Raw genomic sequence first — 27,645 nt, 5'->3', positions numbered from 1 at the left:
ACTCGAGCCATTCACGCAGCAAATGGCCTTGAGGCAATTAAACGAGCTTGTTCCACCGTCGTCATTCATGCCGTGTCGGGCTGTATCTGCTCCAATCATCCGCTTCTTTCCTCGTGGCTGTCTCTGAGTCCAAGCCCCTCACAAACCTTGCTTTGTCGAATCATGCCCCGCTGTATCCTTGCTTAGGCCATTAATTATTCTCTTTTTGTTCTACTGCACCGTTTCTCACGTGGGCAGAGTCTAAATCTTGCTGTTTTGGGCTTCCTCAAAATTTTCCTTCTTATCCTTTAATAACCGTCAGCATCGCCCTCTGTCCATCGCAGCTCTCACGAGACTCCCACTCAAGGCCCAACGCAGTCTACCCAGCCCGGATCATCGTATATTGCTATCTGAGTATGCTTCTCTGACGCATACATCTTTGTGTCCCACGTCGTTCCTTCCAATCGACCTACCTATATCCGTCTTCCCCACGCGACAAGCCCCGGAACCCCTCCCGTCCTCCACCATTTCCTCCACAACCACCACCACCAGCGCCGCCATCATGGAGACTGGCACCGACAAAGGCTCGGCAGACGCCATCCTAGAGCATCTAGGCTATACTCCAGAACTCTCCCGCAACCGTTCAGTCCTGCAGGTCGCCTTTATGTGCTTTATCCTCTCCTCCGTGCCCTACGGTCTCGCTACCACCTTCTTCTACCCACTCGCCGCAGGAGGCCCGTCCAACATCATCTGGGGCTGGATTATCGTCTCCCTCGTTATCCTGTGTGTAGCCATCTCGCTGGCCGAGATCACCTCCGTCTATCCCACTGCCGGTGGCGTCTACTACCAAACCTTTGCCCTATCGCCCCCCTGGTGCCGTCGCGCCGCTGCCTGGATCTGCGGATGGGCCTATGTTCTCGGCAATATCACCATTACCCTGGCTGTAAACTTTGGGACTACCCTGTTCTTTGTCGCCTGTCTCAATGTCTTCGAATCCGCGCCCGGTGTCGGGATTGTAGATGACATGCAGACCTATCAGATCTATCTCATCTTCCTCGCCATCACCCTGTTGACCCATGCGATCTCTTCCCTAGGCAACAAATGGCTCCCCATTTTGGAGGTATGTTTTTCTTCGTTGCGACCAGTATTTTGACTCCCAATGCGACTTCTCATGCGTGGTCTCCTATCTAGACTTCGGCCATTTTCTTGACCCTGATCGGCCTGATTGCCCTGATCATCAGTGTCCTCGTGGTCGCCAAACATGGCCGACACTCTGGTAAGTGGGTATTCACCGACTTTGAGCCCCAGTCCGGCTGGCCCGCCGGCTGGTCTTTCTGTATCGGTTTGTTGCAGGCCGCATACGCCACCTCGGCAACTGGAATGATCATCTCGTGAGTTTTTTTCCCTTTCTCACTTGCTATGATCAGTCCATTAATATTTGATAGTATGTGTGAGGAAGTCCGTGAGCCTGCTATTCAGGTGCCCAAGGCCATGGTGTGGACCATCGTGCTGAACTTCGTGGCCGGATTGGGCTTCTTGCTACCTCTGACCTTTGTCCTGCCCGATATCACGATGCTGGTGAGCCTGGCCTCTGGTCAGCCCACCCCCGTGATCCTGAAAGATGCTCTCGGCAGCTCGACCGGAGCGTTCCTGCTGCTCCTCCCGCTGCTCATTCTCGGCATCATCTGCGGTGTGGGATGTGTGACAGCCGCCTCCCGCTGCACCTGGGCGTTTGCGCGTGACGGCGGTATCCCCGGTTCCAAGTGGTGGAAGATCGTCAACACGAAGTTGGACATGCCTCTCAACGCGTTGATCCTGGGAATGACAGTGGAGATTGCGCTCGGTGCCATCTACTTTGGTTCCACCGCCGCGTTCAATGCGTTCTCCGGTGTTGGTGTGATTTTCCTCACGCTCAGCTACGCCTGCCCCATCGCGGTCTCGTTCTTCTTCCGTCGTCGCTCAGATATCGCCACCGCCAAATTCAACCTGGGTATCATCGGCAGTATCTGCAATGTGGTTGCTCTGGGTAAGTTTCCGTGCCGGTCGGAATCTCAATCAACTCCCTACTAACGGTCTACAGCATGGAGTCTTCTGGCTATCCCCCTCTTCTGCATGCCTACGTACAAGGTCGTCACCCTCGAGACCATGAACTACGCCTGTGTCGTCTTCGTCGGGTTCACGGCCATTGCTGCGCTCTGGTACTTGGTCTGGGGTTACCGCAACTACGCCGGTCCCCCCAAGGAGGGTGTCGATGGAGTGGAGGCGGATTTTCCCGATGTGCCCGCAAAGACTGGGTAAGTCGTGGTAGAATTGTATTGTATTGTATATACTGCATTCAGTCTTGTATCAGACACCTGCACAAATTCACAGTTACACACAGCAGTTGAATCTGTTCAATCAACTCTGACAGTGGTTATAGCAGCTCAGAGCCCATCGTCACCGGGAAAGATACCCCGCCAGCTGCGCATTTCTAACGGCTGAAGCTCCTGATATAAGTTCATGTCATGATGTATGTAGTAGTCAGTATTGTAGTTTTCTATATTCCCATTTCACAAGATATATCCCGTATTTCACTTCACGGAGTCTCCTACTCGCTCTTCCACGTCAGACTAAACACCTCATCTCCCCCGCGGGACAACGCCACCTCCACACTCCCATCCTCACTCTTCACACTCTCAGGGATCACCTCCCCCCTCCGCTCCAGCACAATCCGCTCCTTCGCCTCGGGCAACTTGTAGAACCGGCGTCCATACACACTGAGGAAATTCGCCAGTTTCTCCTGGGTAATATCCTCGTTGGCGATGACGCCACGTTCCACGCCCTCCTCCAGAGCCAGAAGCACATACTGCACGACGCAGGGTTGCGTAAAAACGCCCGCAGGCGGTTTGGCCGTTCCCTCGGCGCCGCCTTGCTTGGCGAGACGGGGGTGGGGGGCGCTGTCGCTTCCACTGGATGATATCAGCAACGCTTCGAATCAGGGAAAAGGGTGCATGGGCATACAAGAAGAACTTGGGATCACCGCTGCAGACCGCGCGGAGCAGCGCATCGCGGTCCTTGGAGGTCTTGGGGAGGGGCTTGCAGAAGGCGAGGGGGTTCTCGCAGCTGTGGTGGGTGAGGTAGAGGTGGTGGGCCGTGATGGTTGCTACTCAGTCGTTAGTCGCCTGCATATAACAACCACAAAGCAAGATAAGCATACCCGCAACAGACGAGGAGCAGGAGCGGACAGCCTCCAGGGCCGCCTCGGTGCTGCAGTGCTCGAGGATGATCCGCAGCTTGGGGAACTTCTCATTCAGCATCTTGAGGGTAGGAAGGAACTTTTCTTCCGCGTTCATGTCGGTGATGTCCGAGCCGGGCGAGCCGGGGACCTCGCCGTGCAGGTTGAGGACCATGTCGTGTTTTTCCATCTCCGCGAAGACGGGGAAGAACTCGTCGTAGTCGCGCACGCCGGCTGCGGAGTTGGTCGTGACGCCTGCACTCGTCAACAGCCAGCCAGCTTTAGCCTGGGGTGATTGACCTACCCTGGGGATACACCTTGACACCGGTGATACCAACCGCAGCGGCTTCTCTGATAGTCTCTGGGGTAACAGATTGGTAAAGACCAGTCAGCAAGGTTATCTCTGCAAGGGGGAGAAGAGAGACATATATTCAAATACAACGACATGAGATAGTTCACGTTCGGCTCAATGGCCTGCAACTGCGCCTTGTACTCCAGCGCCTGGGCGACGCTGGTGACGGGAGGGACCAGGTTAGGCTGCTCGCGTCAGCAGCCGCCAACAATAATACTCACAGCCTCCAGAAGCAAAGACTAACCATAACAAAAACGGTATCAACGCCTCCCTTGCGAATCTGCGGCACAACCAATTCCATCATCTTGCCTTGGCGAAGGTGGACGTGCATGTCGGCCGCCGCCGGCAGCTCCAGCCGGGTCGTCTCTTTAAGGATCATCGTGAGGAACGTCGCGGTGTACTTTTCTTTCTGCAATGAGAATGATCCTCGTGTGGCAGAGATGCTCACTGTCAAGCCTGCATGACACTGATCGTAGTCGTCATGCAAATCTCCAATAAGCGAGGCTCCCGCACATTATCACGTGATTTGTGCCCCTCGCTGCGGGGCCTCCGCATTGGCTTAGGACGGATTATACAGATTCGGCGATATTGTGAAGAACTCTACAGCTTCCGTATAAGACAGACTTTCAAGATCTTTTTTTCCCACTGAAAATGGCGGAAAGCTTCTCGGTGCTCAGTGTGAACAAAGTGCGAAATCTCGGAGGAGTATCCCGTGATATCTCACTAAACTCTCATGGACAAATATTATCAGGGTAGTATGTTGATAATATAATTAAATATAATAAGTCTACTTATTAGTCTTGTCAGAGGCTATATCCTCTATACTAATGGAGTAGGCTGTATCTAAAGTAAGGACGGGTCTTTTAGGGAAGTATATAAGACCCCAAACGCTAGTAAGATATAGCTTAAACTAACGATAGTAAGTAAGTTAGTAAATATACGCTATTTTTACTACTTCTTTCTTAATCCTTAGGCCTCCTATTCTTCTCTTTTAAGAATGGGGTAAACGCACTTGAATATTATGAATTTATGGGTAGAGCTTGTAATATTTATTTTAGTAAAACCTATAGCCTGCATTTACCACTAGTGCATCCATATCACATATTGACATGATGGAATAGGTTATATTAAAGGTTCATGTAGGCTAGCGGCTAAATACCACTGTCTTGTTTGCGGGTTGGAAGTTTCACATGTTTACGATATCCTGAAAAAGAGCAAATGCCTGAGGGAGCTATAGCCTTGGGTTTAGATATGGTATCAATTAAAATCCAATTCCACTAGTTAAAAGGCGTCCGGACGATGTACCCCTAGTCTAGGGATTACATACACATTACAGTAGTAGCGGTATTGGCTGTAGCATCGGCTGAGAGAGAGGAAGTCTTTGTAAGGACACGTAAATTTTGAGGGAAGTTCTCCCGTGGTGATGACCTTTCTAGATATTGCGAATAGTAACACAAGACTTCTCCAAGCGCATCAGCGACTCTGCCGTATCGGGCAGCTTACACTTCTTAATACTCTTGTCTCATCGAGGCTACGGGATCCATCCGCATGCCAGTGAGTCTGAAGAGGACATATTGATCGACGAGTTTATTGCAAGGCAATGGCGCGCTTCCCGTGTAGGAAGATGTTTTCGCAGGGGTGGGTTCCATGTAGCCATGTCTTCATGTATCCGGCAACTTGGGCTTCTCAAGGGTATGCTAGTCCGGTTCACGGAGGCCGCTCTTATCCCAATAATCAGACCTAGACCCGTGAAGGGTAAGTTATCTGCATATGTGATAGACTAGAAGTCTTAATATTAGCTTTCCGTCGTAGACTTGAGAAAGAAGTATACTAACCATTTCATCCATAATGTTTCCCTCCACACTGCTCTTGTCATAGCCTCTTTTGGTTTTCGTCCATTTGGACTCAATGACACAACTTGTGTAGAGGAAATCTCACATCATTCAAATGGGCTTTTCGGCTACAGCTCCCGTTGCTGATTGTATTAGTGAATTCGTCGATTGTAAGCTCATCGGTGGCATTACTGCGATACAAACATGTATGCACAGTGGTACGGGACAGGATATATTTATATTGCGGCGGAATTTGCCTGTGTGTGATCGGCAGTGGTGGATGATATCTTGACAATTTGAGATATTCAAAACTGAAAATTCATCGAACACCGCTAGAAGATCGTGGGGATGATGGTGGAATTATTGATAAATAAAATGATGAATTTCAATATCGAAGGTTGCTCACATCATTTCATTCTCTGACGATACCGTCCAGAGAGACAGGCCTGGTGTGTCTGACATCGCAAATTCGCCTCTGCTGTACTACGGTAACATGTCAAGATGTCTTCACTGCCACAATTACCTGGATAATTCCGGTCACAGACTGAATAAGGCCAAAGACAAGTGCTAGGGCTAACGCTGTGACTGCAATCCAAAATGTGTATCGCTGGTTTGGGCGTCTCCTATCCAGTGCCCACTGCTTGAGTGATGTTGGCTCTGTTCTGTCGTACTCTTCGATGATTGCGAGAAGCCTGAGCCGCCAATAATCGTATGATTCCAGATCCCGAGTCACTGCAGACGAGTTACCTGCCTCAAGATCTAGGCTGTCCTCTTCACGAGCTTTCCGAATCCATTTACGGCACTCAATATTCGTTGAAGGTAACATAAGGGCGATTGTCCGCTCCGTTTCATCGAGGAAACCTGAGGGGTAAATTCCACTAAATATGACTATCGTGTCAGAGTAAAGGCCGCAAGTGGACAATTTGATCTTACCTTTCTAGGGAGCATTTGTAGTTCCGTAAGAAAGATGTCAGATGGAATATTCGTAGCTCTTTTTGTCCATGGTTCATTAACAATGATAGATGGTCCTGTATGTTATCTGTCCACACAATATGAAAGCCGCCAATGCGCTCCAGCGTATATGCATTGATCGTCATAGGAAATATTGCGTCGGATGTAGCCTTGTCACCTCGCGGGAAGCTGTCATGAATAAATTCCTCCAGAGTTTTGTTGTTGTTCCACTCGTCAGGTGTGAGCATTAACCATATCCTTGTAGCCAGTTCAATCATTTTCTCTGCTGAATTTGGCACAGGTCCAAGCAAAGTACCATGGCCTTTTGTGAACTCCTTATAAAGAAGCTCACGACGAAGGGTCGTATTGTTCTTGATAAACTGTACAAGTTGTACTATATCTTCATGTCTTTGTAAATTCAGGTTGTAAGCCTCGATCAGATTCAGCTGGCCAAAGTAGTGGTCCAAAAGGGCGTCAGCCGACGCAGAGTCACTTTTTGCGGGCATAAAGTCCCACAAAGCTTTGAAGAGAGGAGCCTTGAGCATTGTCCACTCTTGGTCGGAAAGGGGTCTTTTGAGTTCCCACACGAGAGGATCCATAGCCAAGAAGCATATATATCTGCTGTAGCCGAGGTATCAACGTTGTAGGATAAGGGATGGAATCAGGAAGATTATATCTGTTTCTGTCTCAATTGATGCTGTGAGGCTGTGGTAAGTGTCAGCCTTGCTGACCGAAATAAGCAAACGTGCGGGTCCTGATCTTTGATTTGTTGATCAGTCGATTCAGCCCAGGCACGTCCACATACACAAGCTGGCTACCCCGCTCGTTGTTCGCTTTCGTAAGGCTCCGTTGTGTTTGGGATATTCTTCTGTTCGCAACGGGGGCCCATGTTGAGACTGCTGAGATTAATATCTATGTCTGTGGTGAAATGGCCCCGACAAGGACGCAAATACATACATCACTCAACTTTCCCCCCCTCCACCAGCGGAACCCGTCAATGACATTCTGGGACGACCTTACAGAGGATGAAAAGAGGTCATCCGTGGACCGGACATGCCCTCGAGAATTTCGAGATGGCTCTGCCTGGGAGGCAGCGGGCCGAGTAAAGGAAAAATGGGATGAGGATGTATATCCAAATCTCAAAGCCTTCTTAAATGAGAAGCACAAGGATTTGAATCCTACGAGCCGCAAGATGGCCATCTATAGTATTGTTTGTTGGATGGTCGGAAAAGAATGGCACCTCTCTCACCCTGCGACAGTATTCGTGTGTGGAACCAAGAAGGTTGCAAAGAGGGCTTTAAAGCAGATAGAGTGCTTTCTCAAACTGGGGAACTCAGGCTTTCGTGCGTATACCCACATTGCGACAATCTCTTTGAATTGTGGTGCATCTGGTAACGGCCCATCTGGTAAGATTGGCCTTTGTGGGACTTTGGTGAATGTTGGCAATTTCTATGAAGCCTTCGAAAGGCAAACCACCGTTGGTGGAGTTGTCCATATTGATGGATATTATTACTGCATGACAGCCGCCCATCCCTTTCTTAGCGTGGACGATGATTGCGATGACTGTGACGACGATAGCGACGTTGGTAATGAAAGCTTTGGTGAAGATTCTGAAGTCGGAGACAACAACACTATTGAAAACAAAAATTTGACGGCGGATCATATCTATCGAGACTGCCTACACTCATTTTTAGGAGCTATCCCGCTTGATGACGACGCGTCGCACAGGAAGTCGTTCCTGTCCGAAAGGTTTGACTGGGCTTTGCTTAAAGTTTCCGATGAGTGTGAACCAGGACTCAACAAGATCAATGTTCCCGGTGGGATATTAATTCCCTGGAAGATTTCGGCTACGCCCCCTAAGACCCCACTATGGGCAGCAACTGGAACTCACCAAGCGGTGGAGATCCAATCCACTCCAACGCTTTCTGGCATCTGCTTGGACAATTCGGGTATTCTAGATGTTTGGAGCCTAAATATGATGTCCTGTAAGTCGTTTCCCAAGACCACTCTGAGGACGGCGATTGAGACAATTAGACCCCGGAGATTCAGGTTCATGGGTCGTTGATCCTCATGACGATTCAATCGTTGCAATTGTTATAGCCAGGTGCGAAGCTCTGAATGCCACATACGCCCTGTCAGCTCGTGATGTTTTCAATGATATTGCTCGCAATATTGGACAAACAATAGATTTGACGGTGGCGGACAACGGAAGCCTTCTAACGCTGGCTGCGAAGCAAGGAAAGGCTGACCTAGTGGAGGAAATCCTCGGGCAGGCTATTTATCTTGACTCTAGAAACGAAATGGAGTGGAGCGCAATTTATGATAATGCCCTGTTGGAAGCTTCTGCAGAAGGGCATGAGAGGACCGTCCAGTTACTGCTGGACCACGGAGCGGATGTCGATGCTCAGGGTGGATCTGCCCTGCTGGCAGCTTCAAAAGAAGGGCATTGCAGGACTGTCCAGTTACTGCTGGGGTATGGAGCTGATATCAATACTCAGAGTGGATCTGCCCTGCTGGAAGCTTCAAAAGAAGGACATTACAGGACCGTCCAGCTACTGCTGGACCACGGAGCTGATGTGAATTCTCAGAGTGAATCTGCCCTGCTGGCAGCTTCAAAAGAAGGGCATTACAGGATCGTCCAGCTACTGCTGGACCACGGAGCTGATGCAAATACTCAGGGTGGATCTGCCCTGCTAGCCGCTTTGAAAGAAGGGCATTATGAGATTGTCCAGCTACTGTTGGACCACGGGGCTGATGCAAATGCTCAGAGTGGATCTGCCCTACTGAATAGACCAGCGGACTTGGCTCCCGCGCTCAATACTGAGGCGCATCAAAGCACCATTCGTCATCACGCGATATATGCTCCTATGCCTGGGATAGGTTCAGATCATGCATATCCTATGGGGTATCAAAGTGCTAGTGATTACCACGCACTATTTACTCCTATATCTGAAATAGGTTCAGATCACGCATATGCTGAGGCGCATCAAAGTGCCAGTCATCGTCGCGCACTATATACTCCTATATCTGGAGTAGGTTCAGATTATGAATATCCTGAGGCGCATCAAAGTGCCAGTCATCATCGCGCACTATATACTCCTATATCTGGAGTAGGTTCAGATCATTCAGGAACACATAGCACATCTGAACCGAGAAGTCCTCTACTCGGAGTAAGTGAACATTCGCACTCCAGATATGACATGTGTCTAAGCAACATGTAGACTCTGCGAAGCCGAAACGCTTACAGTATCAATGAGGAATCACAAGGGATCTCCGGACCCCTTCTTGATCTGCGTATGCAAAATATACAGCCCATGGTCCAGCTTCAACTATCTAATAATCCCTAGGCTACCAAGTGCAGAGATCTCCTGACTCATTCTTTGTCGTGGGGAGGGTAAGGAAAATCGTCCTCTTTTCTGCAAACTCCTTGTGTTCTATGTACACTTTCTAACAACTTATACAGGTCTTTGGAATCCTCTGGCATGAAGACAAGGGACAGCAAAGAACAGTAATTCCAGACAATATCAGCCAAGGCCGATCCACCCAGAGCCAATCCACCCAAAGCAGGCTTGGTGAGGAGGTCTTCAGCAGTATCCAGCACATGGTGGTTGTTAAAGCAATGAGTCAATGTGCCTGGTGTTTGTAAGTTAAACTTATTAAGAAGCTGTCCTCCTAACAGAAGCTAATTATGCTGTTTAGGCCCATCACCACTTATAATGGTAAAGGAGTGGCTAAACCTGGTGTTAACCCAGCAGAACATGCCATTGTATATATGCAGGGTTCTGTGCCTACCTGCAAAGCTGATGAGCCACGAATGACTAAGGAACCCTTGGAAGTCGAACCAGCAAGACCTAATGAGAGACTTGATGAGATGTCTCGTCTGAATTTTGGCAAGGTCTACAGGGTTGAGCATAATGCCAAAGTGCGCCATGTCGGGATGATCTCCTGGACCTCAATGGTCAAATTCAGAGGCTATGTAAGTAATGCATTCAGACTCGACATTTGAAGCAGCTTCAAGACATAACCTAAGTACAATAATATCCCACGGCCAAGATGGATTGTGTTTGGTGCGCAGGTGGAGACTGCCCCTATCCCCTATGTCCAACTTTCAGTTCCTTCTGAGCGAAATTGTTGAAATGCGATCTCTATGAGACTTTCGTACTATCTGTTATATGGTCTTATCGGGAATATTTATTGCTATGGCCTTTTGACCAGCTCAAGAGGCTCGTTTGCCTTTGGCTTTCTTGGAACGCTTATGCATCCATATCACAAATGTTAAGGTCCATGTAGGCTGGCAGGGCGATGCCCACTGTCTGGTTTGCAGTTCAGAATTTTTAAATGCCTATGATATTTTGAAAATAATATGTAGTTATTAAACAAGTCTTATGTATAAATGCCAATGCATCTATTGAAATGCCGCACAGCTAGCTAAAAAGGGGTCCGGAAGACATACTCTAATCTAGGGATGACATATCACTGTTATGGTGATATATGTTGTGGCATTGTCAGACTGGCTACACGCCCCCATGGGACTATGTGCAGTTTCTGATCATTGTATATATATCAGTCATAGTTCCAAAGTAAGGCTGGAAAAGATAAATCTCACTGCTTTATAGATTTAAAGTGCTGCTACTTCCGTGGAGTGAAACCCCCCACTTAGCTCTTTGAGAGGCGGGAAAGTGGTTTCTCAGCCAGTTGAGCGGCCAGAGGGCCAGTCTGCGAAGCCTGAGTGACAGTGGGCCCCGTTGGGGACAGGACCCTCGCCTGCTCGATCAAGCCCATTTCATCTCCCAGTGGAGATACTGTATGTCTTCAAAAATTCACCTTATCGGGTAACTCGTACTTTTAACAGTGAGGTCAGCAGTTCAAATCTGCTTGTGAGCACCGGTGATAATAGTGAGATGACTAGTGGTCAGATATGATCAATGGAATGAATTGTATAGACTAAGAAGGGAAATTAAATAATGTGTTTATCACCATTTGATTTGATTCAGCTACAATAGCCAATCAACTAAGTATAAATATGCTTCTGTTATATGAAAAAGTACCTTAGATTTTCCGTGGCGGAAGTGAATGGTACATACTTGTTCCAATTGCAGCCAAGTGTCAGGGAATAAGAGGAGTATCTTAGGCCTTTTCTGAGATGTTCATATTTGCTCCATTCATCCCTTTCTCAAAAACACCCCTAATCAACAGGATCCATGCCTTTGCAACCACGCGGGTCCCTATGGGCGACAGGACCACCGCCTGCTCGACCACATAGGTGATTAAGTCCCATATGGTCTTGTTGTTGCCAGCCTAATGCAGCTCACTACTAAGGTAAGTCTACATAACATTAGTAAAGAAATAGGAATAGTTTCTAGCATACAATGCGCATACAGTACCATTGACATCCACACAGAGGAAAAGAAATTATAGCCGTCATATCATCATTAAAGACGACCTTCTCTGGACGCCTCCTCAATCATGCTGGCCTCACTGGCTGCAAGAGTTGCAAGACTTGCCTAGTTAACTGCTGGGTTGGTGGCTGTGTGTAAGCAGACCGGAGGTTGACTGCTGAAGGGGGTCCCTAGCCGGCGAGAGGTCGTTAGATAGGCTGCAAGTCACTGATATAATTAATTTGGTGTAGGTGTTATGCTCGCAGATAACAGTCTCCAATGTCGATCTTTAACTGCATGAAATGATTTTGCGCATTGATACCTACCATGTCTAGGATCCATTGGTGCGGAACCAAGGTCCGAAGTGGTCTACAAGGCTTCATCAACTCTCCTCAATTCGTCGCATCTAGAGACGTTCGAAGAGCATGGAGAAGTCTCCTTCACGCTGCAAGAAGTCCTGCCATGACTGCTCGAACGCCAAAAACGTTGTCCCAACGCATTCCGCCTCTGCATGTCACTTTACAGACTGTGTGATCCTCTACTGATCCCATAGTGATGTGAGTGCCTGACGTCAGGATGCAACTGTCTCTCCATCGAACCATATCCTACGTCCAAGGGCAACGTTTGATCTCCCTTCTCATGTCAGCACCTACTAGCTGGGGTCGTCGATCCCAGTAGAACAAAACGCTAGACACCTGAAACAACCTCTGTTCACATTGCATCGACCAGAATGAAGATAGCAATCACAGGAGCCCGTGGAAGCGTAGGACGCGTCGCCGTCAAGGTGTGCGCGGATGCAGGACACGCCACTGTGCAAGTGAACCGAACCGAGCAGGTCCCCACCGGCGACATCCCCAATGCCGAGATGCGCACGGCGGATGTGGCCATGAACTACCAGCAGACCGTCGAGGCCTTCCGCGGCTGCGACGCAGTCATCCATCTGGCCGCAATCCCCAACCCGGTCGGCAAGGACGACTACGTCGTGCATAACAACAACGTCGACTCGGCGTTCAATGGCCTCCGCGCCGCCGCAGACGTCGGAATCAAGCGGTTCTGTTACGCCTCGTCGGTCAACGCTATCGGTCTCGCCTTTTCCAACCGACCGCTACACTTCGACTACTTCCCCATAGACGAAGAAGCACCCCGGCATCCCACGGACTCGTACGCCCTGGCGAAACGCGAAGCGGAGATCCAGGCTCAAGCCTTCGCGGAGTGGTTCCCCGGGATGAAGATCGCCTGTCTACGGATCCACGAGGTATCGCCGCTAGAACGGGTACAAAAGGTGCACGAGAATGACTGGGAGAATGCCGGGGTGAAGCAGCTCTGGGGGTGGGTGAATCCCGTGGCGACCGCACGGGCGTGCTTGCTCGCCGTGGAGAAGTGTGATAACTGGGAGGGGTGCGAGATTTTCAATATTGTTGCGCCGACAACTACGCAGGATATACCGTCCGAGAAGCTGGCGCGAAAGTACTTTCCTGACGCAGAGATTCGGGCTGATATGTCGGGTAATCAGGGGTTCTGGACGACGGATAAGGCAAAGCGATTGATGGGATGGGAGCATTATGAGACAGAGTAGATCAATCCATAGGCGCAGACATTACCGTGGATGATCCTGAGACATTGATAGTCTTCCTGACGTAGATTGAAGCAGTCCAGTAGTGTCCTAAGGGACCAGAGTCTTCTCCCACCATAATAGATTAGTAGAAGCTGTAGAGAAATCGTCGGCTATCGGAAAAGATATCAACAAAATAGACATCCTCTGGGATTTGGGCATTAAATTATGCAAAGTCTCTCTTAGTCAGTTGTGAAATAGTAGTAATGGCCGACGCTTCTTCGGCTAATAAACGGCACTAACTAGACTAGCAACAAACACGCCTTGTCTTATCCCTGGACGCCTGTCGTCGGTGGCGTCTTTAGCTGCCGGCCGTGAATTGCAGCCATCCCGACCGACTTGCGGATCATCCCGATGCTGCTGGCTGCCGAGATGTCAGTTATACTCCGTCTTCAGTCGAAAGGTCAAAGTCTGCGTGATGAAAGCAATTGGAAAGCATAAAGTATCAAAGGACAATGGTGGGCAAGAGGCATCTTGCCCCGGATAAAAGCCTTTGGTACTATGATACTATGACATAACTTCTGGGTTAGTTGATGCCGTGACGCATCCTCAATTTCCTTCAACAGGACTCGAGTTTATGTTACATGAGTTGAAGGGGCTCTGAAAGACAGCTTTTAGTCGGTTAAATTCGTCGAACCGACGGATAAAGAGGGAAAACCCCGTCGTAGAAAAAACCGAGTGGATGGCCCCAGATACAAGACTCCACCGGTGACGCACTTCGGCCTCACTTTCTCCCTCTCCACAGAGCCGATGATTTGTCCGTTCGGTTCTCTCCAAGTCTCCAGGCCATATCCCCGGACTCTCGCATTCCCGGCTTTCTCACGGATTGGCTGATCGTTACTTCTTGCGGGATGTCTTACTCGGCTGTTCTGCGATTCTGGCACCATCCCCGGACTATAGGTGGAACCCGGCCTGGGGATGCCGTCGTCAGGGCCGGACACGCGTCATATATAAAGTGCCAGTGCACTCGACCGATGTCACTTCGACGGCTTCTCCAGGTCAGTGCGCACTCACGTCTGGCACGATGTATCGGATTTCCAACATATACGGTACGCCCGTGAACCCATCAATCACGCTCAATAACTGACGGATGATAGTCCTGGCCGCCTTTGGCACCATCGGTGGTGCTCTATTCGGGTTCGACGTCAGGTAGGTCTCAAGATATGCTGTCTTATTTGCCCTGCGTTGGCATTAGCTGATCTCAATAGCTCCATGAGCGCGTGGATAGGCACACACCAGTACCTCGACTACTTTAACTCTCCCGACTCGAACCTGCAAGGAGGCGTATGTCAAGCTCTGCCCGCTCCAAGGCCAAACTGACAGACCCGAGCGATAGATCACTGCCTCCATGTCCGCTGGATCCTTCGCCGGTGCAATTGCAGCTGGTTTCATCTCAGATCGCATTGGACGTCGCCTATCCCTCCTTGTAGCCTCGCTCGTCTGGATCATCGGGGCTGTCATCCAATGTAGCGCACAGAATGTGGCACACCTAGTCGCCGGTCGTGTCATTAGTGGTCTTTCAGGTATTCACCCCGGATCTCATCAAATATGACTCGACATAAGCTAACCGGACCAAGTGGGCATCACCTCGTCGCAGGTTTGCGTCTATCTCGCTGAGCTGGCTCCCGCCCGTATCCGTGGCCGAATCGTCGGCATCCAGCAGTGGGCCATCGAATGGGGTATACTGATTATGTACCTGGTCTCCTACGGTTGCTCCGAGGGCGTGCAATCTCCTGCTGCGTTCCGCATTGCCTGGGGTATCCAAGCCGTTCCCGGTCTCATCCTGGCGGTTGCCTTGCTCTTCTTTCCGGAGTCGCCCCGCTGGCTGGCCAGCAAGGAGCGCTGGGAGGAAAGCCTTGATACGCTGGCATTGCTACATGGGCACGGCGACCGCAACCATCCCGAGGTGCAGGTCGAATGGGAGGAAGTCCAGGAAGCCGTGCGGATCGCACGGGAGGCTAAAGATGTTTCCTTCTTTGCGCTGTTCGGTCCCCGGGTTTGGAAGCGGACGATGTGCGGTGTCAGCGTCCAGGTGTGGCAGCAGCTTCTTGGTGGAAATGTAGCCATGTATTATGTGGTCTATATCTTCCAGATGGCTAATATGGTATTTTTCCTTGCTTGTGCTCGGTGATATAGAGGAGAGATTGACTGACAGACTTAGCCCGGTGACACTGTCCTCTATTCGTCGGCCATCCAGTATGTCATTTTCCTCGTCACGACTGGCATCATTCTGCCATACATTGACCGTATCGGCCGTCGACTGCTGCTCCTCTCCGGGTCGATCATCTGCATGGCCCTGCATTACGCCATTGCCGGTATCATGGCCACCTACGGCAACCCAGTCGACGAGATCGACGGCAACAAGAACCTGCGCTGGGAGATCAAGGGCGCGGCCGGAAAGGGCGTCATTGCCTGTTCGTATATCTTTGTTGGCATATATGGTCTGACCTGGGTGAGTTTCTTCCCACTTTTTGAAACTGGATCACACTAACAGAAGCGCCTAGGCCCCTGCCGCCTGGATCTACGCCTCCGAAGTCTTCCCCCTCAAATATCGAGCCAAGGGCGTCGGTCTCTCCGCAGCCGGCAACTGGATCTTCAACTTTGCACTGGCCTATTTCGTTGCGCCCGCCTTCACCAACATCAAGTGGAAGACGTACATCATCTTCGGTGTTTTCTGCACGGTCATGACCTTCCATGTGTTCTTCATGTACCCTGAGACAGCGCGGCGATCCCTGGAAGAGATTGATATGATGTTTGATTCGAATGTCAAGGCGTGGCAGTCGCACAAGGTTCAAGACAAGTTTGGCGAGGAGATTGAAAAGCATCGCCAGCAGAGTGTGGCCGAGGCTGAGAAGCCTGTGGATTCTGTGCATGCTGAGGTGGTTTAACTCTATGCTGGGAGACTTCTTGTGTCTGGCGCTTTCTACTTACGATACCAAATGAAGGCATACTAATAGCCACTGGAGAGAAGGTAGTAGGCTAGACTGGGCCTGGTCCTCGAATAATGAGAGGTTCACTTTATTGACTAGAGAGATAATATTGAATATTATGCCCATATCACGCCCACCTCCACGTCTTTCCCACTCCACAAATGATATTCACTCGAACGCCTAGGCACACCACGCCGTCTTGCAAACAGATTACAGGACCTTTCCGCTAGATATCATCAAATTCAACAACTTTCTCAGACGGAGCATGAGGCTGATGCAAGTGACAGTGATGGCCTAACCATGCTGCATATGCATATGGTAATAGACGGCCGGGTTCAGGCAACTGATTGAGGAGCTGACATTGTTCTTGATGTGATGAGAGACGCAGCTTTTCATCAAGTAGCGCATGATTCTCTGGCCACAAACTCACAATAATAAGATTAAGGAGTCAGTCATAGTTACATGCTGGATAAGAGTACCCGACAGGCGGATGAGTACCCTGCAGAAAACTAGTATGATACATCGACTGAATGCAGGAGGTGTCACAAACAGACGAGCAGCTGCTGCGAGGGGATGCAGCCATGCATTCTGATTAGGCACTCTTGAATTGCTTTGTCTTGTATAGGTCAAAGACATGGTAAGCGAGTCAGCTTTAGTTTTATAGAGATCCAAATGAAGTGACAAGAAAAGCGCCGTGGCGGAGATTTTGTTTCAGCTCCAGAAATTGTCCGATGTTAGCGCTGACGTTCGGCCCAATCCATGGCGGCTGATGAAGCCACAGCTCTTTTGATCTAGAATTGACTTTCAGATTCAGATCCTCAAAATCATCGAATCTATGAATCTTCGAGTATATAGGGACGATGCTGGCCCCGAATGATGAAGGATTCAACACCCCAGCTTCTGGCAAGCGTCCTCTTTTTTTAAGTTCTCAGTCATTCCTTTGTACTAGCTTCAGACATTCCTTTATTTATCTTCAACAGTCATGTTCCTGGAGAACTATTCTCGTTTTTTGGTGGGCTTGATGGGATGCATGGCCATCGTCCAGCAAGGATACAGCTCATGCATTCCTTCCTATCGTCCCCAGGGGGATCGTGCCTCGGCTGGCATTCGTACTGCAACACCCACTGCTCCTGCTACGGCGGCCTCTAGCACCAGCGCGTCGAAAGGAAACATCATGATCCCATGGTACACGTACCCAGCCGGAGGAGCCTGGACATCCATGGAACAATTGTACGTTCTTTCGGTCGTGTCAGAGCCAAACTCTAACCTGTCATCAATAGGATCAGCTCCAACCCTGACGTGCAGTTTACTATCATCATCAATCCTGACAACGGTTCCGGCTCTACCGCCCTGCCGGACGAGAACTTCCTGGCCGCAGTTCCCAAACTCACAGCCTACAGCAACGCGCTGGTGATTGGATACGTTCGTACTGGCAAAGGAACCCGCGATATTTCGGAGGTCAAAAAGGAAATCGACACCTATGAGGGATGGCCATCCGCCAGCGGAAACCCCTCATTCGCAGTGCACGGCATCTTCCTGGACGAGGCACCCTCGGAGTATGATGCCGTGGCAGTCGAGTATTACCAGGAGCTGGCCTCTCTCGTCCAAGGAAGCAAGGGACTTGGTCCGAAGAACCATGTAAGCAGTGCCGACAGTCATGAGTCCGATATGCTAACCACTGTATAGATCGTGATGAATCCCGGAACTGTTCCTGATGCCGCCTACCTCGGGATCCCTGACACTACCGTCATCTTTGAGTCGCCGTACAGCGAGTTTGTACGAGCCCTTTCATCCAGTCAGTTTCAGGGAATCAAGGGCCAGGACGTCAGCCGCTTTGCGTCCATGGTCTACGATGTTCCTGCCGACGTGGATCTTTCGACCTTGCTGTCTCAACTGCGTGCCATTTCCAGCCAGACCTACCTCAGCAATTTAAACACCTACCAGGCTTTCGATTCAGTCTGGACCAAGGTGGTCTCTCTATTGTCTGCCTAAGGTTACGGTCCTGGAACTCTCTTCTTGACATGCCCTGGCGCTTTTCGTTGACCCATTGCTCTTGCGGCTGTCTGATTGTTGCCACTTTCTTCTTTGAGACTTCACCGGGATGGTTCGTATGATGTCATGAATGAAATGATTTTGCCCTATGTCCCCCAACATGAAATGAAAAGATTATGGATATACTGAGTTTTGTGACACCCGCAACAGGCGTTCAATAGAATATGATTTAATAGCACTACTGCAGGCACAGGATGTAGCAGCTAAGACAGGAGAAAACCATAGACAAAGACTAGAAGAAATCTATTCGTTCGCTGGATCAATGCATCCCTCACTCCGTGACCGTCTAAATCATAGTGACCGCACGGCCGTCAATCATTGCTTCGCACTGTTCTTGTAGATTGTTCGAATGTGATCAGCCAGCTGGTTCGCTTCGTGTCTCGCCCACGGCATAGCATGGTGATAGTCGACCTCGTACAGCGTCGCCGTTTTCGGATTATAATAGTCTTCAAACTGCTGCCTCCCGAGCATCAAGAACGGATCCTTCAGCCCATGAACATGCAACGTCGGCAGACTAACCCGGTTAAGCGATTCATCCGGCTTCGTGATATCTAACCCGGTAAGCACGGAAAAACAGCAAAAGCAAAGGAAAGGAAGCATACACTCAGCCGCACCCGACTCCATCGGAGCCCCTGCCCCATTACACAGCACCCCGAAAAGCAGCTCGATATGCGTCGGCTTCGGGATCCCCAACGCAGCCCTCCGCTGCTGATCCAGCAATAAGCCGCCTGCCACACGCGAACCCTGACTGAATCCCATCACGCCGACCCACTCCCCGCCCGGCCCCTCATCCTCCATCAGCCTCCACACGCGCTCAACCCCATCGTTGCCGGACGCGTCGTACCCGCTGCCATCGGCCCGTTCCCCGCGCTCATCCTGCGTAAACCACGACTTGAAGGGCGCGTAGTCCGCGAAGACGGGCAGGACGCCTGGTCCCGCGCTGCGCTCGAACGGGCCCTCAAAGAAGACAAGCTGGAAATCGTCCTTGAGGAGATGGGCGAGCTGCTCGCATTGGACCTTGTAGATGGCGGCTGTTGAGCCCCCGCCGTGGAAGCAGGCGATGCGGGGGAGGTTGTTGACTGTCATTTTATCCCTTATCCTCTGTTTTTAGATAGTGGCGTAGTTCCAGTAGCAGCGGTAGTTAAGTTTCTGAAATTACTAGAGATTGAAGTCTGTTGGAATTGAGTGAAGGAGGGGGTAAGCACTAAGCAAGTCCGCCGGCGCTCTAGATGTATTTCGGACTACGCACCGAGGCTTGACTTGTCCTGTGGCTTGGCCTCGGCGCAGAATTGCATGTCCAGATCGATCGCCATTGGGCGCAGACTAATCGTTTGATTTGCGTGACAAGTTCCTTGGCGATATTCTTAACAGGCTGGTGATGCATTCTGCCTAGCATCTAAGCGAGAAATATTGTCACATAACCGGAAATCCTCAGTTTGGGTCGATTTTCGGGAGGCCAATGGTTTATTTATGTCAACGCCCAATTACGCGTAGATGGAAAACTCACCCGGTATGTTCTCAGCACCAGGTGCGTTGTCCTCGACCGAGCCTGTGGATAAGCCATTGAAACCTGTTGTTCGTCTGCCGAGAGCGAGACACGTAGACGATATAACGTGGACAGCCCAATGTTGGGCACCCAATGATATAGTTCCAATGTCAAACTGGGCAAAGGATCCTGCTGTTTGTTCAAAAATAGCTGCACAAGACCGGTTCATGCATAGTTCCGAAATAGTGACTGACGACAGACCGCTCTTTTGACAATCCAGCAAGGATCACCAGTCGCCGTGGAACGTGTTTCTCTCCATCTTCGCTTGTTTATGTAGTTATCGCGAGGAGATAATGCTGGAGAATAGGCCATGTCCTTGTTTCTATTCAACATCTAGATCATAATGCCCTTCCTACCGTTGCTGGTGCTGTTGGCTGGCATTACCTTGCTGATTTCCCGTCGTCGATACAAGGCAATCGGAGACAGAGAAAGTCCTAGAGTGATTGTTGGAGGACATACATATTCTGAAAGTGTCGGAGACGAACAGTCTTCGACGCGCGAGGGAAAGATTGAATCTATTCGCAGTGCCTGTATAATCGGCGCTGGACATGTCGGTTAGTTGCCTCCTGGACCACGCAAGGCCGTGCCTGACGAAATATAGGGGCATTGACGGCCATTGTTCTCGCATCGCAGAATCCCAGTGTTCAATTCCGTGTCGTTGATGACGATCCGCGTCTGATCACCGCGTGGAATTCGGATCGCTTGCCAGTCTGTGAACCTGGTCTGGATGAGCTTGTCTTTGAGAAGGATCACGCCGTGGCATCGGGCAAAACAAAGAAGCAAGTTGATCACCAGCTCGACATACACCAAATAGACCTATGTCAACCGCGAATACGAAGACTGCGAAATATCACATTCTCAACCAACCTCCACGCCGGAATCGCAGCATCGGATACCATCTTCCTCTGTGTGGATTCTCCTCTGGACCACGTAAGCTTCTCCCATCCTCGACCTGCGCAACAATTCAAGCTAATTTCCAGTCATCCGATGACGAGACTCCGGGCCTCGACCTGACCAACCTGAAAACTGCCATCCGGGCCATCGCCCAAGTGTCGTCCGGACACAAGATCATCGTCCACCGGGGGACAGGACCAAGCGGAATCGTCCCCCGAATCAAGAAAATAGTACGTGACCGATTCATTCGACTTGTATCTATAAAGAGCTTACAATTGTACAGCTCAAAAAAACCGCCTCCCCATCCGCCTCTTTCGAAGTTCTTTCCAACCCCGAGTTTCTAGTCCCAGGAACGGCCATCCGCGACCTTCTCTACCCAGTCCGAATTATAATTGGCCACATCTTCTCCGAGGACATGTCGCCGGAAGCACTAACCGCCCTGAAAGGATTGTATTCTTGGGTCCCCGAGGACCGCATCGTCACCATGGACGCCTGGTCCTCGGAACTGGGGAAGGTCGCCGCGAGCGCGATGCTAGCGCAGCAGACAAGCAGCATCCAGTCTCTGCGCGCAATCTGCGAGTCCACGAATGCAAATATCACGCATATCGAGCAGACTGTAGGGGCACTTTCTACGACTGGATATGGGAACGGTGGATGGAGCTTGCTCAGGGACGTCGGGTGTTTGGTTTATTTGGCGCAGGAGCTGGGGTTACCCGAGGTGGCAGAGTACTGGAGGGCAGTGCTGAGGATGAATGCGTATCAGACACGGCACCTTGCTCAACGCATCAACGACAGTCTACCTGGAGGAACGGAGCGGAGGGATGTCGCCATCCTTGGATTCGCGAGCAAGTGGAATACCATCGAGATCGGGAATACGAGTGCGACGCGGCTGGTGCGGGAACTTACGTCTTCTGGCGTCAAGGTGGACATCTATGATCCGCGTGTGCCAAAAGAGCAGATTGAGAGAGCGCTAGGTCTTGTGAGTGGTCATCTGGATGCTGTCACGATCGTGGAGGACCTGCATGCGGCCTGTTCCGGCTGCGGTGCGGTTGTCCTGCACACCGATTGGGACGAGTTCAAAGAGGATCGGCTAGACTGGGGGGAGGTTGCGGGCGAGATGGAATCTCCGAAAGTGCTATGTGACTCTCATGGGATGCTTGACTGGCAGAGGATGGAGAAGCTGGGGTTTAAAGTGCTTCGACCAGGAGTCAATTGTGATAGCAGACTTTAAGCTGATGTACGACTATGGACGCGCATGTATATCACTCGACTAGCTCCCACTATATTAGACATAATTTCCTTACGCACTGAGCTTAGCAACGAGGCGATCACCCAGACTCTTGATACTCTCCTCAAAGGTCTGAGTGTCGCGAGCAGTCCAGGCAGCACTGGCACCAGGAACAGCATCCTGACCGGTGAAGCCAATGTAGAGGACATCCTCCTCCCCGTGGCCATTGTCACCAGTAATACCATCGTTGGGAAAGCACAGCTTAGCCAGCGAGATGGAAGCCTCCCCGGTCGAGGTTCCACCGTTGGTATCACCCCAGACACCGTAGAACTAACCAGTCAGTTTCATCCGTATCCTTTCAACAAATTAACAGCAACATACCAGCTGGTTATTGCACACCACGGCCATCACACTCAAGGGCTCCATCCCATATTGCTGGGGATCAAAGGTCGGCGAGCTACCCGAGTTACCAAACACTACGTACGGGTGGATGTTCGCATCCAAATCCGAGATGCCGTATTGCTTCACCGTATCCATGAACGCCGTCATGCTCTGGCCAGAGGGGTCATTGGCGCAGTCACCAGCGCTGTTGTTTGCTCCATCGCAGTCGATGTCCATGTTGTCGTACTGGCCGCCGTTTGCGGAGCTGTGGAGGAAGATTGCACCCTGGATGTCGCCGCAGTAGGCGAAGGAGCCGGATCCGCTGATGCCGTCGGAAAAGCCGTCCTGCAGCTTGTTCTGGCATGTTCCGGACTTCACAACATTAGTATATTGCAATGGCGAGGGACCGAAGACGGTACCTTGTGTTTGTTGTAGATTTGCTGTAGGTTGGCTGGGACACTATATGCCGAGGCCAGACCAGCTCCAGCCAAAATGGTGGCAGTTGCAAGATAGCGCATTGTGAAGACTGCTGGGTTGTTGATTTTACGAGAAGATGATGGGATTGATTGCTATTGAAATCGAGATGGACCCTGCCGGTAGAGGCGAAGCTTTATATTGCTTATGGGTCCGGTATCCATTGTTTCAGGGCATGAGCTAAATCACCCTGAAACTGTGGCACCGGCAAAGTCACCGGCAAAGCACCCCGATGAAACATCTGCAATACTACCATCCGCGGCATGTCAACCTATGATCACACACTGCAGACTAAAGGGAATTTCTTAATTGGGGAAATGGGGTCAAAAGCCGGACCTAGTGTCTGTGATCGACCCGTTGTGGCTGATCACCCCTATTGAAGGGTTGCATCGACTAGTGCAGGAAGCTGAGATGCGAAGACAGTTTAGGATAGGATCTTCACAATCAGAGGGAAATACTCCATACTGTGCCATGTTGAGGATGACATTGGTTTCTGGCTCACGAGGAAGCTGGTCCTTCATGGGTACATACATAGAATGACATACAGGGCTCTCATCTAGATACCTTTTCGTGCCTAATCCCTGAGGTGTTCAATTATTTTCTATTTGCGAACAGGAATTGCGCTGACTATTATTGTGAATAATATGCTAGAAAGCAATGAACCTGATGTCCTAATTAGAGATATAAGCCTCTATCCTACATTTCGCAAGTCAATCTTCAGGAGTTCTATCTTCCAGATCTCGCAGATATCCCACTTCAATTGTTCACCTTCCCTTCCTCTTCCTTTTTCAACTTATCCTCTTTAGGCTTGCCAACATTCCTCCAGCCCATCCCCCATGCAAAGAAGAATTGTACCACACTCAGCGCAGCAATCAGATAGAAAATGTGTCCGATACTCTTCGAGTAAGCAACCAGAACTCCAGGGAGACTTGCCTCAGATACAATGCCCCGGAAACCAGTCGCACCAGCAGCAATCACCCTCTCGGTGTCGACGGTAGGGGCGTACTGCGGGATAGTGCGTCTGAGACCATGAGAGAAGATGACTTCTGCAACTGCAAGGAAAATAGCAGCGCCAATGGTCTGGCTGAAGGTCAGGATGGCCATGGCTGTTGACATCTCGTCGGGCAGGACGGCGTTTTGAACGGCTATCATGGGCTATTTCTCCGTCAGATACACGTCCGACAGAGTGACGAACTGATGATTGGACTTACAGTCTGCATTCCTGCTCCTCGACCAAATCCTATTAGAGCTTGATAACCGGCCCATTCGCGTGTAGGAGTGGTGGGTGATAAGGTTGACAGAAGACCACATCCGACGGCGTTGAGGATGCCGCTGAGAACAGCAAAGGGGAGATAGTAGCCTATTCTTCCAGCTATGTCAAGAGATCATTAGCACAATTAACGACAGAAGAAACAGGTGACATACTCAGAGCCCCCGTGACCAAAGCCATGAAAATCTGGCACAGCACACCCGGCAACAAATCAACACCACTAACCAGCGCCGTCTTGTCTCTAACTGCCTGGAAGTATATCGGTAAATAGTACGACGCAGTGATTGTCATCCCGAACAAAGTCATGATAACCACACAGCTGCAGGAGACAATTCGGTTGCGAACCACGTGGAATGGGATCATGGCATCCTTTCCCATGCGGTACTCCCATGCCAGAAAGACAAGGAACAATGCACCCGCACCGCAGAACAGGCCGATGACGGTGGCGCTGTCCCATGCATATTGATTACCTCCGTATTGAAGAGCCAGCAGGAGTTGGATTGCAGCGGGAGCAAAAAGGACGAAGCCGAGGATATCGAACGTCTTGAAGAACGTTGGCAGAACTTCAACCGCTCGACCCTTTTCTCGTTGCTCGGGAACGCGGGTAAAGACCAGGAGGGCAGCAACTAGGGCGCCGATGGGCAAATTAATGTAGAAGCCTGTTAATATGAAACGTCAATGCTAGTTATATCAGGGACGGGACACGGTCATCCTACACCAGCGCCATGTCGTATATGTGGTCAGCGCACCACCGATCAGAGGGCCGAGAACCAGCCCAATCTGTGACACTGCGAAGATCATTAGTCTCTGACTCCAGTGATATGACGAGGTCTGTACATACATCCCATCATAATCCCAACCATAACTTCTAGACATGTCAGTTGCACGATCAACCTCTCCTAGGAGAACTCATACATGGTCTTCTATGCATCGGCACAGCACCAGCAACAATAGTCAGAGCACCGTTGGTCATGCCCGACGATCCCATTCCGGCAATAGCCCGGCCAACAATGAGCATTTTCGACGAAGTAGCGACGCCGCATATCAAGGAGCCTAGTTCAAAGACTGCGAAGAAGCCCAGAAATACCCACTCCACTGAATCAGCCGACTATTTGAAAGAGCAGATGGATGAACTACCTTGGAGGTGAAGTAGGTGTAGAACTTTCCTGTAAGAGGCTGAAGGGCGGAGCTGTCAAGCAGGTTAAACCAGATACCTGGAGTTCCATTCCTCAATATAAAATATCTGACCTACCTCGCCAGCGTGTAAGCACTACCATACCAGGCGATGTCCTCGAGGGAGTGGAATTGGTTCGTGATCTGCGGTATGGCCTATTCAGTTTAGATTAGAGGCAAAATTCCACGGATTCAAGCAGGATGACAGACAGTAGACAAGATTGACATGTCCAGCAACATCAGGAATATGACCAGAGTAATCCCCGAAGTTACCATAAGTAGGGGAATGCCTTTGATCCACTTGTCCTGGTGTTCTTCTCCGGCGATGGAGATAGGATTGGTCAGATTATGTGCAGTATCTCCTGAGAGATTATCGGGCTCTTGCTTAGTGTCGGATAGCTCAGGGGTCATCGATGGGGTATTATGAGCATTCTGTGTGAAAGACGCCTCATCTTTTCTGTCGGCAGACCGGGGAGCTTCCTCCCCTTCCAGTTTTGTGCGCATTCTTCGAAGGAATCCTGGTGATAGTTGCTAGCGGCTTGAGAATAAACAATAGAGCAACTACGTCTAAGGAGAAAGGTCCATTGTTATATCTCAGCATCGGACGGAGTTGGGCCAATCCCGACTCCAATTCCGTGCAAGGGTTCGTAAATCCGTTCGTAAATCCGTTGGGACTGTATCTGCAACAATAAACATAGGTCAAGAGACTAAATCGGTAAAAATGACTCTTTCAGCTTGAGCTAGATTTGACTCGTAATACATTGAAAGGTTAAGCTAAACCATCACAATCCGCTCTGAGTCGCCTGCATCCACGATTCCATCAGCCATACATCCGGCCAATTGAGGTATGCTTCGAGAAAGTCCTCATCAACACTAGGAAGAGCCGACGACTGTCCGTCTGAGATTTCACCTATAGCTACAGCGTTCGGGAGCCTAGACGCCCAACTGGCCTTCAATATAGGAAGGATTCTGGCCGCCTTGCTCCATGAATCCCCATCCGTGCCTTCGTTCTGAATGCCTGCCGCTTCGGCCACCGAATCCAGTCGGTCAGTTACCTCCTGCGAGATAGACTGGAGATCAGCTGTTCGGGTAACCGCTTCTTTATCCCAGCCCGGGTATTCTAATGTAGAAAGATAGAACAAGGTACTCAGGCAGTGTGAGACCTGGAAGATGATCGTTACGGGCAGGAAGACATATTCTTCAGGACTGACTGTGAGAAGGAGATCAAGCCAATTCTTGGTTGCTAATAAGCAGGCATAAAGATGGCTGATACGACTGACATCTACGTCTTCGACTCGTGTGGCCGATCTCGACAGCGCGGACTCATATACAGCCACTTCGGCTTGGTATAGATGGAAAAGCACAACCTCTGCCTCAACATGTCAGTATCGGATTTCCGTGTGATATTCACCATTCCCTACTTACTGTTGTCCGCTAGTTCGCGTGGTATACGACTTCTGACACTTTGCAGTTGTTGTTGCATCGTTTCTATGAAAAAGGATGTCGGCAACCGGGGGCTGTCTGAACCCTCAGCGGCGAGTCCGCTTTCGTCCCAAGACCGTCTTATCAATTTGTCCACCACGAGTTGAATTTGAACGAGCTGTACAAGGACTGCGTCACTGGGAGTCTCTTTTCTCTCAGTCAAGACTTCCAGACACTTTTTCATGTGTGCTGTCCAACGCATTGGATCAGGCTTGCACAAGAATTGCGATATACTGCCACGCAGGACGGATTTAGTACTTGATAGAATATCCCGGTATACAGGCTACATACAACGAACTGACGAGAAAGCAACTGAGCACAGCGCGTCGCTCATTCATAGTCCGTGTTCTGGAAACCGGAAACTTGAGGTTGTGGGTAGGACCGTTCCAATCGCAATCGGCAGGATGCGATTCATCAGGCGGGGACTTGTGAAGGCCCAAGTCGAAGACGACAGATATTGCCAGTTGGATGTATGTACAAAGAGAATACTTCTGCGGTTGGCAGTGGAAGGTAATCCTTGAGTAGTCAGTAGCGGGAAATCACGTCGATCGGGATTCAAGTACCAGCCTAGATAGACCAATAAGCCCTGTAGGATATCCAGATTCTTTCGGCAGTCCACGAGTAGCGCCTGGGCTGCCTTTTCTCTGATACTGACGCTGAGAGCAGACTGACGCGCAGTATGCTTGCACTGCACTGCACAAATGCAATACCATAAGAACGGAGACTCCGTCTTCAGTTCTGCAGCACTAACGCTATCTGGAATATAAACAAATGGTAGATACTCCAGAGGGCCGTTGCGAAAGGAATTCAGAACTTCCTCAGCCCCAGAATCGGTTGTATGTGGGGAACAGACCTCTGCTGGCCCTGCTGATGGAGTAAAAGACCTACCAGGAGAGT

General features: G+C 50.3%; 10 protein-coding genes across 10 annotated transcripts; 6 read left to right on the top strand and 4 right to left on the bottom strand.

Moving 5' to 3' along the window:
* Positions 1–541: 541 nt before the first annotated feature.
* On the top strand, positions 542–2,453 carry ALT_9579 (putative amino acid permease; the record flags this gene model as incomplete). The annotated part of the gene is made up of 5 exons (XM_033560043.2): positions 542–1,099; positions 1,171–1,370; positions 1,425–2,005; positions 2,060–2,273; positions 2,399–2,453. 5 exons carry the CDS (start codon positions 542–544, stop codon positions 2,451–2,453), a joined length of 1,608 nt encoding a protein of 535 aa, XP_033415934.2.
* Positions 2,454–2,566: 113 nt separating this feature from the next.
* ALT_9578 (dihydroorotase) lies at positions 2,567–6,873 on the bottom strand (the record flags this gene model as incomplete). Its single annotated transcript, XM_033560042.2, has 8 exons — positions 2,567–2,927; positions 2,980–3,121; positions 3,176–3,448; positions 3,498–3,544; positions 3,633–3,730; positions 3,790–4,011; positions 5,901–6,255; positions 6,311–6,873. 8 exons carry the CDS (start codon positions 6,871–6,873, stop codon positions 2,567–2,569), a joined length of 2,061 nt encoding a protein of 686 aa, XP_033415933.2.
* A 452-nt stretch (positions 6,874–7,325) lies between these two features.
* Positions 7,326–10,463, top strand: ALT_9577 (uncharacterized protein; the record flags this gene model as incomplete). The annotated part of the gene is made up of 6 exons (XM_089600642.1): positions 7,326–8,313; positions 8,363–9,097; positions 9,676–9,722; positions 9,792–9,970; positions 10,028–10,304; positions 10,359–10,463. The coding sequence occupies 6 exons, from the start codon at positions 7,326–7,328 to the stop codon at positions 10,461–10,463; spliced, it is 2,331 nt and encodes a 776-aa protein (XP_089455139.1).
* Positions 10,464–12,436: 1,973 nt separating this feature from the next.
* Positions 12,437–13,282, top strand: ALT_9576 (NAD-dependent epimerase/dehydratase family protein; the record flags this gene model as incomplete). The annotated part of the gene is made up of 1 exon (XM_033560039.1): positions 12,437–13,282. The coding sequence occupies one exon, from the start codon at positions 12,437–12,439 to the stop codon at positions 13,280–13,282; it is 846 nt and encodes a 281-aa protein (XP_033415930.1).
* Positions 13,283–14,342: 1,060 nt separating this feature from the next.
* On the top strand, positions 14,343–16,206 carry ALT_9575 (sugar porter family MFS transporter; the record flags this gene model as incomplete). Its single annotated transcript, XM_033560038.1, has 7 exons — positions 14,343–14,367; positions 14,416–14,467; positions 14,527–14,602; positions 14,655–14,841; positions 14,896–15,422; positions 15,480–15,770; positions 15,823–16,206. 7 exons carry the CDS (start codon positions 14,343–14,345, stop codon positions 16,204–16,206), a joined length of 1,542 nt encoding a protein of 513 aa, XP_033415929.1.
* Positions 16,207–17,230: 1,024 nt separating this feature from the next.
* On the top strand, positions 17,231–18,240 carry ALT_9574 (spherulation-specific family 4 protein; the record flags this gene model as incomplete). Its single annotated transcript, XM_033560037.1, has 3 exons — positions 17,231–17,478; positions 17,529–17,886; positions 17,935–18,240. 3 exons carry the CDS (start codon positions 17,231–17,233, stop codon positions 18,238–18,240), a joined length of 912 nt encoding a protein of 303 aa, XP_033415928.1.
* Positions 18,241–18,615: 375 nt separating this feature from the next.
* ALT_9573 (uncharacterized protein) lies at positions 18,616–19,386 on the bottom strand (the record flags this gene model as incomplete). Its single annotated transcript, XM_033560036.2, has 2 exons — positions 18,616–18,851; positions 18,903–19,386. The coding sequence occupies 2 exons, from the start codon at positions 19,384–19,386 to the stop codon at positions 18,616–18,618; spliced, it is 720 nt and encodes a 239-aa protein (XP_033415927.1).
* An 803-nt stretch (positions 19,387–20,189) lies between these two features.
* On the top strand, positions 20,190–21,971 carry ugd2 (putative UDP-glucose dehydrogenase Ugd1; the record flags this gene model as incomplete). Its single annotated transcript, XM_033560035.2, has 4 exons — positions 20,190–20,400; positions 20,448–20,776; positions 20,827–20,970; positions 21,024–21,971. 4 exons carry the CDS (start codon positions 20,190–20,192, stop codon positions 21,969–21,971), a joined length of 1,632 nt encoding a protein of 543 aa, XP_033415926.2.
* Positions 21,972–22,040: 69 nt separating this feature from the next.
* ALT_9571 (glycoside hydrolase family 75 protein) lies at positions 22,041–22,867 on the bottom strand (the record flags this gene model as incomplete). Its single annotated transcript, XM_033560034.1, has 3 exons — positions 22,041–22,298; positions 22,350–22,721; positions 22,769–22,867. 3 exons carry the CDS (start codon positions 22,865–22,867, stop codon positions 22,041–22,043), a joined length of 729 nt encoding a protein of 242 aa, XP_033415925.1.
* Positions 22,868–26,048: 3,181 nt separating this feature from the next.
* ALT_9570 (transcription factor domain-containing protein) lies at positions 26,049–26,749 on the bottom strand (the record flags this gene model as incomplete). Its single annotated transcript, XM_033560032.2, has 2 exons — positions 26,049–26,635; positions 26,692–26,749. The coding sequence occupies 2 exons, from the start codon at positions 26,747–26,749 to the stop codon at positions 26,049–26,051; spliced, it is 645 nt and encodes a 214-aa protein (XP_033415923.2).
* Between the last annotated feature and the right edge of the window lie 896 nt (positions 26,750–27,645).

Source organism: Aspergillus lentulus, assembly GCF_001445615.1.
Source record: "Aspergillus lentulus DNA, contig: Alt17, strain: IFM 54703, whole genome shotgun sequence".
Classification (NCBI taxonomy): Eukaryota; Fungi; Ascomycota; class Eurotiomycetes; order Eurotiales; family Aspergillaceae; genus Aspergillus; species Aspergillus lentulus.
Note: the sequence above shows the minus strand (reverse complement) of the source record. Positions and strands in the feature narration are given on the sequence as shown.